Source organism: Alosa pseudoharengus, unplaced genomic scaffold (genome assembly GCF_046254945.1).
Source record: "Alosa pseudoharengus isolate Yale_2024_CS ecotype anadromous, Long Island Sound unplaced genomic scaffold, YU_APseudo_1.1 YU_APseudo_1.1_scf_4, whole genome shotgun sequence".
NCBI classification, from domain to species: domain Eukaryota; kingdom Metazoa; phylum Chordata; class Actinopteri; order Clupeiformes; family Clupeidae; genus Alosa; species Alosa pseudoharengus.
The window spans coordinates 8033578-8051077 of record NW_027468774.1 but is presented as its reverse complement, the minus strand read 5'-3'; the positions used below and the strand labels follow the sequence as shown (position 1 = coordinate 8051077).

At 47.7% G+C, this 17500-nt stretch overlaps 1 protein-coding gene across 3 annotated transcripts in view; it reads left to right on the top strand.

Moving 5' to 3' along the window:
* The window catches only part of plekha1b (pleckstrin homology domain containing, family A (phosphoinositide binding specific) member 1b), a 36675-nt gene that overhangs the window by 5051 nt on the left and 14124 nt on the right, over positions 1–17500 (top strand). For all 3 annotated transcript variants that reach the window (XM_076267185.1, XM_076267186.1, XM_076267187.1), the window contains exons 2-5: positions 1423–1583; positions 9130–9186; positions 9286–9331; positions 16653–16750. In XM_076267185.1, the coding sequence (XP_076123300.1) occupies positions 1443–1583; positions 9130–9186; positions 9286–9331; positions 16653–16750 (342 nt within the window). In that variant the 5' untranslated portion in view covers positions 1423–1442. The remainder of the gene's footprint in view (positions 1–1422; positions 1584–9129; positions 9187–9285; positions 9332–16652; positions 16751–17500) is intronic.

The window sequence follows — 17500 nt, the reverse complement described above, 5'->3', positions numbered from 1 at the left end:
GATCGTCTGAGGTTCCTGATCCTCCTCTCTGGTGCGGATGGTCAGGGAAAAGACTCACACACAGAAGCAAAGTACATGTGGACTAGAGGGCCAACTTTTGAAATGGATCTATTTCTTTTTACTTTTACTGGACATAATACAAGACATTGAAAATGTGCTAAACCTGCAGACCTCCAAAGTTAGTTAGTTAATTCATGAGTTAGTTAGTTAATTCAGAAGCTAGTTAGTTAGTTAGTTAATTAGGAAGTTAGTTAATTCATGAGTTAGTTAGTTAATTCAGAAGCTAGCTAGTTAGTTAGTTAGTTAGTTAGTTAATTAGGAAGTTAGTTAATTCATGAGTTAGTTAGTTAATTCAGAAGCTAGTTAGTTAGTTAGTTAATTCATGAGTTACTTAGCTAGTTAATTCATGTGAACCCCAGTTAAACCTAGTAGAGTGCTTAGGTATTGCGGGATGTAGGTTTTGTGCACTTGGTAAGCTGCATTATGGATGATGTAGTCCAGAAAGTGAAGCGTGAAGAACAGAGGCAAACAGTGCGATAGTCATTAGTGGCCAGCGTTTAATACTTTCATGTCCATGCCCACTGCTCTGTGTGTCAGAGGGACAATAAACAGCTAACTTTGTTACAAGAACGAGCCGGTCATCGCTCATTGAAGAAGGAAACTATCGTTAAATTGGGTGTTTACCCCAAAGCATCACAGTCTGCTCAGGCCCAGGAGCTAATGAGAGAATGCTCCCCTCGGCTGGGAAAGCGAGCGGGAAAGGTAACTCGGGGGCATTGTCTTGCTGGTGAACCTCACGATCATGACAGAATCGGACAGACAAGTGTCTGCTGTGTCGCCCTCTGTCATTTACCGCAAAATTCAGTGGAAAATCTCCAGGAAATGCAGGTGTTGAGAGGCAAATAAGCATCGCTTGCCGGGCAGCATGAGGAAGTCAACTCAAGCACATCGTTTAGATTTTATTCTGATGTGTCAGTGACTAGTAATGAAGTTACTTACTTACTTACTTAAATGCACGGAGAGAACTTCTTAAATGCACGGAGAGAACTTCTTAAATGCACGGAGAGAACTTCTTAAATGCACGGAGAGAACTTCTTAAATGCACGGAGTGAACTTCTTAAATGCACGGAGAGAACTTCTTAAATGCACGGAGTGAACTACTTAAATGCACGGAGAGAACTTCCCTACATTGATGTCTTTTTCTTTTCCACTTATTTGGGTTTATTCTCTCTTCCCACTTAGTCATTTTTGTGTGTGTGTGTGTGTGTGTGTGTGGGTGTGTGTGTGTGTGTGTGTGTGTGTGTGTGGGTGTGTGTGTGTGTGTGTGTGTGTGTCTTTTTTGTAGTAGTCTTTTTGTTACTGACAACTGTTAAGGAAACTTAAAAGTCAAACTCTTCCTCTCTTCCTCCCCCCCCCCCCCAGTGGAATGAGCCGGCCCAGAGATGCCTTACGTCGACCGACAGAACCGCATCTGTGGCTTCCTGGACATTGAGGAGATTGAGAACAGCGGCAAGTTCCTGCGCCGCTACTTCATCCTGGACACAACACAGGGCAGCCTGGTATGGTTCATGGACAACCCGCAGGTAAGAACACACACACACACACACTAGCTTTGGCAACGCAGGGCGTGTAATGCCACAATGCCTGTCTAGCTAAACCACACACACACACACACACACACTAGCTTTGGCAACGCAAGGCGTGTAATGCCACAATGCCTGTCTAGCTAAACCACACACACACACACACACACACTAGCTTTGGCAACGCAAGGCGTGTAATGCCACAATGCCTGTCTAGCTAAACCACACACACACACACACACACTAGCTTTGGCAACGCAAGGCGTGTAATGCCACAAGGCCTGTCTAGCTGAACCACACACACACACACACACACACTAGCTTTGGCAACGCAAGGCGTGTAATGCCACGATGCCTGTCTAGCTGAACCACACACACACACACACTAGCTTTGGCAACGCAAGGCGTGTAATGCCACGAGGCCTGTCTAGCTGAACCACACACACACACACACACACTAGCTTTGGCAACGCAAGGCGTGTAATGTCACAAGGCCTGTCTAGCTAAACCACACACACACACACACACACACACACACACTAGCTTTGGCAACACAAGGCGTGTAATGCCACAAGGCCTGTCTAGCTAAACCACACACACACACACACACACACACTAGCTTTGGCAACACAAGGCGTGTAATGCCACAAGGCCTGTCTAGCTAAACCACACACACACACACACACACACTAGCTTTGGCAACGCAGGGCGTGTAATGCCACAAGGCCTGTCTAGCTAAACCACACACACACACACACACTAGCTTTGGCAACACAAGGCGTGTAATGCCACAAGGCCTGTCTAGCTAAACCACACACACACACACACACACACACACACACTAGCTTTGGCAACACAAGGCGTGTAATGCCACAAGGCCTGTCTAGCTAAACCACACACACACACACACACACACTAGCTTTGGTAACACAAGGCGTGTAATGCCACAAGGCCTGTCTAGCTGAACAAACTATCTGAGGGACGCGTAGCAGAAGCTGGAGCTCCATCAAGCTTTCTCTCCAAAGCATGTCTCCTCATCCTCTCATCCTCTCATCCTCTCACTCTACTCATGTCTCCTCTCATCCTCTCATCCTCTCACTCTACTCATGTCTCCTCTCATCCTCTCACTCTACTCATGTCTCCTCTCATCCTCTCATCCTCTCACTCTACTCATGTCTCCTCTCATCCTCTCATCCTCTCATCCTCTCATCCTCTCACTCTACTCTCTCTCCAAAGCATGTTTCCTCTCATCCTCTCATCCTCTCACTCTACTCATGTCTCCTCTCATCCTCTCATCCTCTCATCCTCTCACTCTACTCTCTGTCCAAAGCATGTCTCCTCTCATCCTCTCACTCTACTCTCTCAGCACCCCATTAGTGCTGATGGTGTGGTGGTCATTAACTGGCCTTATGTAATGGCCGGCGAGCGCATCAGCCCGGTCGTACCTCTTACATCATAATGAGGTCCTGTGCTCCACTCTCTGTTACATCATGTTGAGGTCCTGTGCTTCACTCTCTGTTACATCATGTTGAGGTCCTGTGCTCCACTCTGGAATTGACCGACTGCTCACACAACTGCCCCCCCCCCTATTCTCTGTCCATTCTTTCTCTTTCTTTCTCTGTACATTCTTTGGGCCCGTCCCATTTCTCCCCCCTTAAAACTTCCACTTGGTTTTGATTGCCCTCAACATTAAAGCCCCCTTGACAAGGGAAGTGGAGGTGAAGATCTTTCCCTATAAATTGGGACACCACTAAATGCAAATTAGCGTAGCGAACGTGCTCACCTACGTCACGCGCAGCGCCGACGTGTCTACCGGTAGTAGCCTGCTACTATTTTCATTCAGGAACATGCCCATTCCAGCGGTCGTTGTTGTGTGGGCTGTGCTGGTTTATCTACGTCTAGTTAATCAACAAAGATATTCGTGTTCATGTGAACGCCAGAACACCCACCTTAAATATTGACGAAACTACCCAGATCAGATATATAACGTTATTTAATGGGCAGACTCTCTCAAAGCACTCAGCAGATATCATGAACATCGTCAGATAGCTTCGTGAGATATTTTCTAACATTAGTGTTCAAAACTCAACAGTCCATCAGATGTGCATCCAGCTAACATATTCCAACATATTCCGAAATTTTAATATGCTTATTTGCGAAAATATATGAGAAATTTGGCCGGCTCTCTGAGCTCGCACGGTATCCAGGGTAATTTCATCTCCCACTTCGTTTTAAGCCTGCATCGGTCCTGGCTATGTTTTGAGGGTTGATTTTAAGGGCGAAATAGCACTTCCCCTTGCTCCCTATAGTAATGGGACACCCTAGCCCTACACGTGCACGCGCAAAAACGAGGGTTAGGGCAAAAATCTAGGGGTAGGGGAGGTATTGGGACGGGCCCTTTCTTTCTCTTTCTCTATCCATTCTTACTTTCTGCTACTCCTTTTCTCTCTACCCCTCCTCTCCCTCCCTCCTCTCACTCTGTCCCTCTTTCTCTCTTGTAATCTAGTTGTGTGATGGAGTTGATTGATCTGCTGGGTGTTTTAGACCACTCTGGTCTCCACACACACACACACACACACACACACACACACACACACACACACACACAGATACATACAGACACACACACACACACACACACACACATACAGAAACACACACACACACATACAGACACACACACACACACACACACACACACAGAACAGTGTCCTCTGGGAGCTGCGGCCACAACCACCACTCTGGAGCAACAAGCGTCAGGTTACCAAGCGCTCTCTGTCTCTCACATACCCCCCCCCCCCCCCAAACACACACACACACACACACACACACACACACACACACACACACACACACACACACACACACACACACACACATACAGACACACACACTCACACATACACACACACACACACACACACACACACACACACACACACACACACTGGGCGGTAGCCTGTAATCTGTGTCTGGTGCGTCTGTAGAGTGGTCTAGACGACTGGCTGTCTGGGCATCTGTCCCTCCATACAGTGCTTCAGAGGTGTGGGCAGATGAGGGTAGTTGATAGTGTCATGCTGATAACACACACACACACACACACACACACACACACACACACACACACACACACACAAAGAACAGTGTCCTCTGGGAGCATATCATGCTGATAACACACTATCACTGTGACACTATCAGTGACCCTCCTCTGACCCTCGTCTGTGCAGGTCAGCTGTCCACAGAGATTTCTGATCTGATCTGATGTACGATGATAATGTAATACGCAGGTCAGCTGCAGGACACTTCTGATCTGATCTGATGTACGATGATAGTGTAATACGCAGGTCAGCTGCAGGACACTTCTGATCTGATCTGATGTACGATGATAGTGTAATACGCAGGTCAGCTGCAGGACACTTCTGATCTGATCTGATGCATCCACAGTGTCATCTGCCTGAGTCAGATAATTTGCTTGCAAGATAAAATTTCTCCACATCCACTGTACATATAGTGCCTCTGTGTGTGTGTGTGTGTGTGTGTGGTGGTGTGTGTGTGGGGGGGGTGTCCCTCTACGCCCTTGAGAAAGACCTCCACTTCCACGGTACGAATAGCTGCCCATAGGACTGGACTGGGCTGGGGGCTGGGAGGCTGTCTGTGGGCATGGGTGTGTGTGTGTGTGTGTGTGTGTGTGGTGGGGGGGTCCCTGGGTGGGGATGGGGTAATGTGATTTAGAGTGATCCGCTGAGTGTTGTGTGTCCACTGAAGCTGCTGTTCAGCGTCTGCGTTTAGGAGTGGACGTTTGAAAGCCTCCGCTGACTGGCCCACCGCACACAAATACAATCAGCACCACTGGGAAATCTGACACCTTCACTCCTCCGCAGAATCCGCAGAATCCAGCTACACACCCCACCCTCTACACCCCCCCACACCCTCTACACCCCCCCACCCTCTACACCCCCCCACCACCCTCTCACCCTCTACCCCAACTGCGCCCTGGGTGCCGGATCAAGGGCTGCACAAGGTGTTTTCCTGCTGAGCTCATTGCTCCTAGTGTCTGTCTGTGTGTGTGTGTGTGTGTGTGTGTGTGTGTGTGTGTGTGTGTGTGTGTGTGTGTGTGATTATTTTATGATGAACGTTTAGCTGTTTTTAAGTTCCAGAGTTTGGCACCATGCAAAAAGTTCTTTTGTTCATACAAATGGTTCCCTTATGAGGTCCTGCTGGCCCTGAGCAGATAGGTTCCCTCCTTATGAGGTCCTGCTGGCCCTGAGCAGATAGGTTCCCTCCTTATGAGGTCCTGCTGGCCCTGAGCAGATAGGTTCACTTATGAGCTCCTGCTGGCCCTGAGCAGATAGGTTCCCTTATGAGGTCCTGCTGGCCCTGAGCAGATAGGTTCCCTCCTTATGAGGTCCTGCTGGCCCTGAGCAGATAGGTTCCCTTATGAGGTCCTGCTGGCCCTTAACAGATAGGTTCCCTTATGAGGTCCTGCTGGCCCTTAACAGATAGGTTCCCTCCTTATGAGGTCCTGCTGGCCCTTAACAGATAGGTTCCCTTATGAGGTCCTGCTGGCCCTTAACAGATAGGTTCCCTCCTTATGAGGTCCTGCTGGCCCTTAACAGATAGGTTCCCTCCTTATGAGGTCCTGCTGGCCCTTAACAGATAGGTTCCCTTATGAGGTCCTGCTGGCCCTGAGCAGATAGGTTCCCTCCTTATGAGGTCCTGCTGGCCCTGAGCAGATAGGTTCCCTCCTTATGAGGTCCTGCTGGCCCTGAGCAGATAGGTTCCCTCCTTATGAGGTCCTGCTGGCCCTGAGCAGATAGGTTCACTTATGAGCTCCTGCTGGCCCTGAGCAGATAGGTTCCCTTATGAGGTCCTGCTGGCCCTGAGCAGATAGGTTCCCTCCTTATGAGGTCCTGCTGGCCCTGAGCAGATAGGTTCCCTTATGAGGTCCTGCTGGCCCTGAGCAGATAGGTTCCCTCCTTATGAGGTCCTGCTGGCCCTGAGCAGATAGGTTCCCTCCTTATGAGGTCCTGCTGGCCCTGAGCAGATAGGTTCCCTCCTTATGAGGTCCTGCTGGCCCTGAGCAGATAGGTTCCCTCCTTATGAGGTCCTGCTGGCCCTTAACAGATAGGTTCCCTCCTTATGAGGTCCTGCTGGCCCTTAACAGATAGGTTCCCTCCTTATGAGGTCCTGCTGGCCCTAAGCAGATAGGTTCCCTCCTTATGAGGTCCTGCTGGCCCTTAACAGATAGGTTCCCTTATGAGGTCCTGCTGGCCCTGAGCAGATAGGTTCCCTCCTTATGAGGTCCTGCTGGCCCTGAGCAGATAGGTTCCCTCCTTATGAGGTCCTGCTGGCCCTGAGCAGATAGGTTCACTTATGAGCTCCTGCTGGCCCTGAGCAGATAGGTTCCCTTATGAGGTCCTGCTGGCCCTGAGCAGATAGGTTCCCTCCTTATGAGGTCCTGCTGGCCCTGAGCAGATAGGTTCCCTTATGAGGTCCTGCTGGCCCTGAGCAGATAGGTTCCCTCCTTATGAGGTCCTGCTGGCCCTGAGCAGATAGGTTCCCTCCTTATGAGGTCCTGCTGGCCCTGAGCAGATAGGTTCCCTCCTTATGAGGTCCTGCTGGCCCTTAACAGATAGGTTCCCTCCTTATGAGGTCCTGCTGGCCCTAAGCAGATAGGTTCCCTCCTTATGAGGTCCTGCTGGCCCTTAACAGATAGGTTCCCTTATGAGGTCCTGCTGGCCCTGAGCAGATAGGTTCCCTCCTTATGAGGTCCTGCTGGCCCTTAACAGATAGGTTCCCTCCTTATGAGGTCCTGCTGGCCCTTAACAGATAGGTTCCCTTATGAGGTCCTGCTGGCCCTTAACAGATAGGTTCCCTCCTTATGAGGTCCTGCTGGCCCTTAACAGATAGGTTCCCTCCTTATGAGGTCCTGCTGGCCCTTAACAGATAGGTTCCCTTATGAGGTCCTGCTGGCCCTGAGCAGATAGGTTCCCTCCTTATGAGGTCCTGCTGGCCCTTAACAGATAGGTTCCCTTATGAGCTCCTGCTCAAAATCTCACCCTGTTAGAAAACCATGGTAGTGCAGTGGAAAAGGAGCTGGGTTTGCATGCAGTAGCCTGAAAGGTGGCTAGTTTGAGTCCTGGCTGCCACTGTTGTGCCTTGAGCAAGGCACTTAACCTGAGATGATCAAGGCTGTCCCTGCGATTCACTGCCATTTGGAAGTCACTTTGCCAAAAGCATCAACCGAATAGAAGATGAAGATAAACGAGAGTGTGTCCTCCTCCCTCCCCCTGTAGTCTTAGTGCTTGTTCAGGCTTAGGGCTCTGTCAAGCACTTGGAGGCTATTTCAATTGTTTTTATGACTTTTCAACCTTTTTTTTTTACCAACCATCTGGGCTGTGGTCTCACTTAGAAACCTTGACTATTTTGACTGAGAGCAGCAGAATCCCAGACAAGAGAGGGCGGTTGAAGTGCTCCACATAGACCCAAGTGAAGGCACCGAGTCGATTTAGATGACGAGCCCCATAGCGGATGTAGAAGCAGCCCCCTGTCAGATCTGAACCGATGCAGGTTTTTTTAAAGTCCTAAAGTAGGCTGGCTCACGAGCACGTGTGATGTGGGAGTCTGAGGGACTCTTGAACTTCTGCAGCGCTGGTGCGGCCGTGCCAAAATCAGGCTACGCATTGATGAGGCGCAGAGCGCATTGATGAGGCGCAGAACGCATTGATGAGGCGCAGAACGCATTGATGAGGCGCAGAACTTAGGAGCGGGTCTCGCCCCACCTCTCCGAGGGGACGCTGAAACTTTTATGGAATCAGTGTTTAAGTCTTCATTCCTCCGCCGAGTGTGTAAGGCAGCGCTCGACACGAGCCGAGTCCTAATCAGAGTTAACAAGCACACACACACACACACACACACACACACACACACACACACACACACACACACACACACACACACACACACACACACACAGCTCACCTCGGAGCATCGGTATGGAGGGAGGAGAGTGAAACCTACACACACACACACACACACACAGCTCTCCTCAGTATGGAGGGAGGAGAGTGAAACCCAAGGTGCTGCTCACCGAACACACAGACCCACAGCATCTTTACACTCCGTTACTCTCTCTCTCATTCTCTCTCTCTCTCATTCTCTCTATCTCATTCTCACCTTCTACCTCTCTCTCTTTGTCTGCACTGTTTGCATTGTCTTGTTGGCTCTTAGTTTCTGAGTCATTTATAATTGAAAACAGTAGCTCAACGGAACACTGTCAACACTGTCAATTGTTGTGATTCTCTCTCCGTCTCTCGGTCGGGGTTACTGAATCCCTGAATCTCTTTGCCCTTTAACAGTATTCTCTTGTTCTCAAAGTGTGTTTTTAACAGTATTCTCTTGTTCTTTTGGTAAAGTTTGTTTTTAACAGTATTCTCTTGTCCTTGTTAAAGTGTGTTTTTAGCAGTATTCTCTTGTTCTTGTTATAAAGTGTGTTTTTTTTCTCTTTCTGTTGTTTTGTTTCATAATTCCTTTTCTCCCCTCACAGAACCTGCCCAAGGGTGTGGAGATGGTTGGGTCCCTGAAGCTCACATACATCTCGAAGGTCAGTCAGACTGCCCATGTTCCCCTTTGCCTGCCCTCTGCTTCTCAGGGTCTGGACTGATTTCCCACAATGCTTTGCCTGTCTTTCCCATCATGTTAGGTGAGCGATGCCACGAAGTTGAGGCCCAAGGCTGAGTTCTGCTTCGGTAAGAGATACTCTTTTTCTCTTTTTTTCCCTTTCTCTCTCTCTCTCTCTCTCTCTCTCTCTCTCTCTCTCTAAATCTCCATTTGGATCCTCTTCTCTCTCTGTTTATGGAAATGTATTTCCCGATTTGGAACACCTACGGTATTGGTTATTCTTTAGATGAAGTATATTAATTCAGAGCAACATATGAGTGATAAGTGGGTAAGATCTAGTAAAAAGTGGGTAAGATCTAGTAAAAGTGGGTAAGATCTAGTAAAAGTGGGTAAGATCTAGTTATAAGTGGGTAAGATCTAGTTATGAGTGGGTACGATACAGTGATACATGGGTGAGATCTAGTTATAAGTGGATGAGATCTAGTTACGAGTGGGTGAGATCAGAGATTTTCTGGTGAGGAGACACAGCACTCAAAAAGTCCTCCATAGAAATGCATGGGGTTGGTTTGTAACGCCAATATGGCAGTTGTCTCCGCATATCACACCCTTTCCGCGGCAAAACGTTGACATGTGAATACATTGAGCCAATCATGTGCTGTGTTGTGAATACATTGAGCCAATAATGTGTGTTGTGAAAACATCGTGCCAATCATGTGTTGTGATTTCGCTGCCGGAGCAAGATTGGTGTCGTGAAGCCTTGCGCACCCGCATTTCTGCCAAAATAGATGCCCGATAAGTGCCCAAAAAGTGTTGCAATATGGCCACCGAGTGGAGGGACTTGCCTAAAAGGACTTTAGCGAGATCAAGTTATGAGTGGGTGAGATCTAGTTATAAGTGGGTAATATCTAGTTATGAGTGGGTGAGATATAGTTATGAGTGGGTGAGATCTAGTTATAAGTGGGTAATATCTAGTTATGAGTGGGTAAGATACAGTTATGAGTGGGTGAGATCTAGTTATGAGTGTGTGAGATCTATTTATAAGTGGGTGAGATCTGGTGAGATCTAGTTATGAGTGGGTGAGATCTAGTTATGAGTGGGTGAGATCTAGTTATAAGTGGGTAATATATAGTCATGAGTGGGTGAGATCTAGTTATAAGTGGGTGAGATCTCATTATAAGTGGGTGAGATCTCATTATAAGTGGGTGAGATCTAGTTATGAGTGGGTAATATCTAGTTATGAGTGGGTAAGATACAGTTATGAGTGGGTGAGATCTAGTTATGAGTGTGTGAGATCTAGTTATAAGTTGGTAATATCTAGTTATGAGTGGGTGAGATCTAGTTATAAGTGGGTAATATCTAGTTATGAGTGGGTGAGATCTAGTTATAAGTGGGTAATATCTAGTTATGAGTGGGTGAGATTTAGTTATGAGTGTGTGAGATTGAGTGTGTGAGATCTAGTTATGAGTGTGTGAGATCTAGTTATGAGTGGGTGAGATCTAGTTATAAGTGGGTAATATCTAGTTATGAGTGGGTGAGATCTAGTTATGAGTGTGTGAGATCTAGTTATGAGTGGGTGAGATCTAGTTATGAGTGGGTAAGATCTAGTTATGAGTGGGTGAGAGAAGTGGGTAACAGTGGGAACTGGGGCTCAACACCTCAGCAACTGACCAGCAGTAAACAGCATACGATCTAAATATGATGTGTGTGTGTGTGTGTGTGTGTGTGTGTGTGTGTGCGCTAAACAGAGAGGTGTGGCTCATCCTGTCCAGCACAGGTGTTGGGTGGATCACCCCTCCATTCCCCCACACACGCACACACACACACACACACACACACACACACACACACACACACGCACTGCATTAGAACTGCATCAGACCTAAACATAGCTGCAGACATAGGCAGTGTGCTCCACCTGCTCAGCTGTGAGAACAATACCACAGCAGCAGCAGCAGCAGCAGCACGTTGGAAGGCCCCCGAGTTTGATGACCTTCAGTTACAGCGACAGACCAGTATGAATACACACATCACACACAGGTCACCAATACATACATCACACACAGGTCACCAATACACACATCACATACAGATCACCAATACACACATCACATACAGATCACCATTACACACATCACATTCAGGTCACTAGGGGTGGGCGATATGGACAAAAAATCTCGATATTTTTTGTGATTTTGATGATAACGACAATTAGTCGATATCCTTTTAAAGTCAGAGTTACTTTACAGCTCATTATTTATGAATAGCATTATTAGTGAATGTATGGGGGTTCAATGCGTGATTTCAAGTGTTTTCCCCCTAAGTAATTTAAATACTCGATAATGTCAATTTGCACATCGTTAAAACAGCAATCACAATATTATCGCAGACGATATATATCGCCCACCCCTACAGGTCACCAATACACACATCACATACAAGTCACCAATACACACATCACACACAGGTCACCAATACACACATCACATACAAGTCACCAATACACACATCACATACAGGTCACCAATACACACATCACATACAAGTCACCAATACACACATCACACACACACACACACACACACACACACACACACACACACACACCAGTTGACCATTGTCAGTGTGTGTCGCTTGCAGCTGGTGAGGTGGGCATTGTTCCTTGGAGGAAGCAGCCTGCCGAGGACATCATCTCCCTGGAGATGGACACACACACACACACACACACACACACACACACACACACACACACACACACACACACACACACACACACACCACCCCCTTAGGGACTGACGTAGAGAAGAACAAATTCAAACACCACACCACTCTGCTCCACATCCCTAGAGAGCCTTAAAAAGCTGCTACAGATGCACACACACACACACACACACACACACATACACACACATACACACCAGGCACCTACTATTATTCACTTCAGGAGCTGTTCCTATCTAAAGGTGTGTGTGTGTGTGTGTGTGTGTGTGTGTGTGTGTGTGTGTGTGTGTGTGTGTGTGTGTGTGTGTGTGTGTGTGTGTGTGTGTGTGTGTGTGTGTGTGTGTGTGTGTGGTTGTGGTTGTGGTTGTGTAGTTTCTGCCAGAGTCACCACAGCACCTGTTCTCCTGTTCAACTTTCACTCTCACCCCCAGTGTTACTGTCAGGCTGCCAACTCACCAAAACATACTGTACAACACCAACAACTCATCAATACACACAACACCAACAACTCACCAATACACACAACACCAACAACTCACCAACACACACAACACCAACAACTCACCAACACACACAACACCAACAACTCACCAATACATACTGTACAACACCAACAACTCACCAATACACACATCACCAACAACTCACCAACACACACAACACCTACAACTCACCAATACATACTGTACAACACCAACAACTCACCAATACACACATCACCAACAACTCACCAACACACACAACACCTACAACTCACCAATACATACTGTACAACACCAACAACTCACCAATACACACATCACCAACAACTCACCAACACACACAACACCAACAACTCACCAACACACACAACACCAACAACTCACCAACACACACAACACCAACAACTCACCAATACATACTGTACAACACCAATACACACATCACCAACAACTCACCAACACACACAACACCAACAACTCACCAATACATACTGTACAACACCAACAACTCACCAATACACACATCACCAACAACTCACCAACACACAACACCAACAACTCATCAATACACACAACACCAACAACTCACCAATACATACTGTACAACACCAACAACTCAACAATACACACATCACCAACAACTCAACAATACACACAACACCAACAACTCACCAACACACACAACACCAACAACTCACCAATACATACTGTACAACACCAACAACTCACCAATACACACATCACCAACAACTCACCAACACACACAACACCAACAACTCACCAACACACACAACACCAACAACTCACCAATACACACATCACATACAGGTCACCTCACTAATACACACATCACATACAGTACAGAGTCACATCACTGACTCACCAATACACATATAACACACCGGCCATCAACTCTTAGTCACACTTCCAGCCTACTGAACCATACAGGATGGGACATCACAAGGAGACTAGAGGAGCAGATGGATGGATAGATAGATAGATAGATAGATAGATAGATAGATAGATAGATAGATAGATAGATAGATAGATAGATAGAGATCACATTTGAGAAGTGAGTGGAAATGGTGGCAGTAGTTCAGTGGTGTCACCTGTTGGGCAGACAGTTCTGTAAATGAGTGTTCAGTCTCTCAGCCTGACACACTAACTGCAGAGGGTCAGAGGGAGGGGGTCCGGCCGTCATTTCCTGAGACGGGGGGGGATATTTAACGAGGTTCTTTTGTCCCCCAGCAATGACTGCCACCCCCCCCCCCCCAACCCCATTCCCCCGACCCCCCTCTTCTCGTTTGGAGCTCAATAGGAGGAAGCGGTCGGGTGACCTGCTGATGACCGTGCTACTGCAACAGCTCCTCTCTCTGTGTGTGTGTGTGTGTGTGTGTGTGTGTGTGTGTGTGTGTGTGTGTGTGTGTGTGTGTGTGTGTGTGTGTGTGTGTGTGTGTGTGTGTGTGTGTGTGTGTGTGTGTGTGTGTGTGTGTGTGTGTGTGTGTGTGTGAGAGAGAGAGAGAGAGAGGGAGAGAGGGAGAGGGAGAGGGTGCGTGAGTGAGTGTGAGTGTGTTGCTTCACTGACAGGATGCTGGCATCGGAATCGGAACCCCGCTGTGAGCCTGTGCAGCTATCTTTAGCTCCATATCTGCATGATCCGGCCTGAGGTTTGGAGCACAGGGACACAATCCCCCAACTCCCCCCCGACACCTCCCCCTGTCCGGGGTCTTGTGTGTTTATCATGAATCACCCACCCCTCTGGCCTGTGTGTGTGTGTGTGTGTGTGTGTGTGTGTGTGTGTGTGTGTGTGTGTGTGTGTGTGTGTGTGTGTGTGTGTGTGTGTGTGTGTGTGTGTGTGTGTGTGTGTGTGTGTGTGTGTCTCCCCGCACTGGAAACACTTTGTGTAGCGCCATCGTCACGCAGTCCTGCATGCCGTTTACACAGAGCTGCTTTTAGCAGGAGACCCTTTCCCATAATCAGCATCTGTAGGTCAGCATGTGACGACCGTTATAGAGGCATCTGTCCCAAGAAGAGTCCGATTATTTGTTTGCCTTGTTTGTGCCTCTGCACTTGGTGCTATAGAGGAACTTCTGGGGGCTGGGTCTTTCAGGCAGTTAGCCGGACACCCGAGGCTGGTCAGGCAGTGAGTTGTGGCATCCCAGCCCCACCCGTGTGTTCTGACCTCATGATTTGAATGACTTCGTCCCCTGCGCACGTCCACCAGCACCCAGGCAGGTCGACGGACCTAAATAATCCCGGGTTACCATGAGGATCTAACTGGTGACTAAAGTCATGAGTGACCGTCAGATCTGCATGAGTGAGTTCCCCTTCATACCGCCAGTTACATTTCCCCACTGCTCACTGAGTCAGTCAACTCCAGGACAGTACGTGTCATTAATTATTTACCACAGTTGGGCCCATGCGATACAGTTATGTGTGGGCTATGCAGTGCATGTGTGTCAGACATAGCTCCTTGTTTGTTTGAAGTGTGTGTGTGTGTACGTCTGTGTGAGGGGAATCGATGCTTAAATGTCAAATTGGTAGCAGTGGTCAACCCAAGAGGAAGATGTTCTGATAGTCGGTGGATGCTCAGTTGTTGATGCTATCACTTCCAAAAACAGCTTTACGACTCTTTCACAAGGCTACCTTCAGCCAGAGACCTTCAGTAGCATTCAGTAGCCTACTGTCTGACTTTGGGACCCTCTGCAAGTGGTCCATACTTGGATGCATACTCTTTGACATGCCAGTTGGTAGCCTACTACAAACTATTAACTGAAAATGAATAATACCACCTTTACACTTCTTCAGCACGTCTGTACACCTCTTCTACTTACTGTATTCCAAAACAAGTTCACTGAATCCCTTTTGTTGTGTCCCGGCATATTACTATTTTATAAATAAGGAAAAAGTTTGTCTGGGAACATTTCTTGTTAAAGTTTGGATTTTGTGTTCCATGCAACATTCATGCCCTTTGCCTTTGTGTGATGAAGCCGTACACACACACACACACACACACACACACACACCATGCACTCACACACACACACACACCATGCAACATCCATGCCCTGTGTGTGACTGGCCGAGGCTTCTTTAGGGCACTTCAGAGGTGGAAGCACAGAGGTGGAAGCTTGTCCATTAACTTTGTGAAATAATCATAACATTATTCAAAGTGATTGATTGAAATGCAATTTTAATTAATTTAACATCACGAATGAAAGGGGGCGGGTGCTATGCCGGTAGTTGAACATCTCTTTGCAACTACAGTACGTTCTCTTGGTAGTTGAACATCTCTTTGCAACTACAGTACGTTCTCTTGGTAGTTGAACATCTCTTTGCAACTACAGTACGTTCTCTTGGTAGTTGAGGCTTTCTCGTGGTAGTTGAACATCTCTTTGCAACTACAGTGCTTTTTCTTGCTGACGTAATCCCTGAATCAACAACAAACTTTATGTCCAACATTTAGAAATAAAATGCGCTGGGAGGCCCCACTTTTTCACCTTATCAGGATGCTTATCAAAACGTTCTTTCATTTAGAAATGAGCTGCACTGGGAGATCCCGTTTTGTCACTGTTAGGAAGCGGGAAGGTCACAAGCTCTACTTTGTCTCCCAGCAACGCAAAGAACGTGGTGTAAAATCCAAACAGAAAGGCATAATCCCAATGCCACAGGCTGCACAGAGAAGGGAGAGCCCAGGCCCTGTTCCTCCAGCAGGCCTCAGAGAGAAGGGAGAGCCCAGGCCCTGTTCCTCCAGCAGGCTGCATAGAGAAGGGAGAGCCCAGGCCCTGTTCCTCCAGCAGGCCTCAGAACCAGTGCTCTCTGTCTGGAAGGACAGGTGTGCTTTTACCCAATTAGCCACAGGTGTGCTTTTACCCAATTAGCCACAGGTGTGCTTTTACCCAATTAGCCACAGGTGTGCTTTTACCCAAATAGCCACAGGTAGTGACATTACTGCAGGTGTGCTTTTACCCAATTAGCCACAGGTAGTGACATCACTGCAGGTGTGCTTTTACCCAATTAGCCACAGGTAGTGACATCACTGAAGCCCCGGCTGCCAGTCAGTGCTCTCCCTACCATGTGGCCCTAACCTCTCCTTATTAGGATGCTTATCAAAACATTCTTGCTGGGTTTGAGAGCACACACACACACACTCACACACATTTGCATTTTTGTAACCATCTTGTTTTCTTTCTCTCTCTTTCCTCTCGCTCATCTCTCTGCCTCCTCCGTTCCGCTGTTTCCGTGGCAGTCATCAACGCGGGGATGAGGAAGTTCTTCCTGCAGGCTAATGACCAACAGGATTTGGTGGAGTGGGTGAGCGTTCTCAACAACGCCACCAAGATCACGGTGAGCTCTCCTTCTCTCCTCTCCTCCTTTCCTCCTCCTCCTTCTCTCCTCTCCTCCCCTCCTCCTCTCCTCTCCTCCTTTCCTCTTCCTTCTCCTCTCCTCCTCTCCTTTCCTCCTCATCTCCTCTCTTCCTCATTTCCTCTTCTTCTCCTCTCCTCCCTCACTCTCTCTCCCTCCTTCTTTTTCTCTCAAATTTACAGTCATCCATCAGTTTCCTTCCTTCTCTCTTAGACCAAGACTTAGTCACCTCTACCCATGGCTATCATGGCTGTACACTGCTTCTATATGGCAGTAATACTGAGGGCTCTATCTTCCTTGCGGGCGCAATTGACTTTGTATACTCGCGCGTTTGTCTTTCCTATTTTGCAGTCAGCGCATATTGGAATTTTCCCTCCACAGGTACATGCCTGTAAATTAGGGAATTCGATTGCGCCCACGGGGGCGGTTCAGCGAAAAGACGGGGCGTGTTCCGGCGCAAACGTTCACTGTTGAAATTTTGCAGTTTCAGAAAACAATTCCGCCACAGACCAGGAACTCCCTGGTCTAAAGTCTGTGGCGAAAATGCAGATGCTATTTTAAGGGCGCATGCATGACCACAGGCCTGCATGAATGAATGCGTTGCACACCAATCTACAGACACCTCCATGCACAGACGGAAACATTCAAAGCCTTGATAATATTTGTCCATTTCCCGGTTTTGTTCGTGCATTGGTGACCTAAATATTTAGTAGCCTATATAGTACAACATCT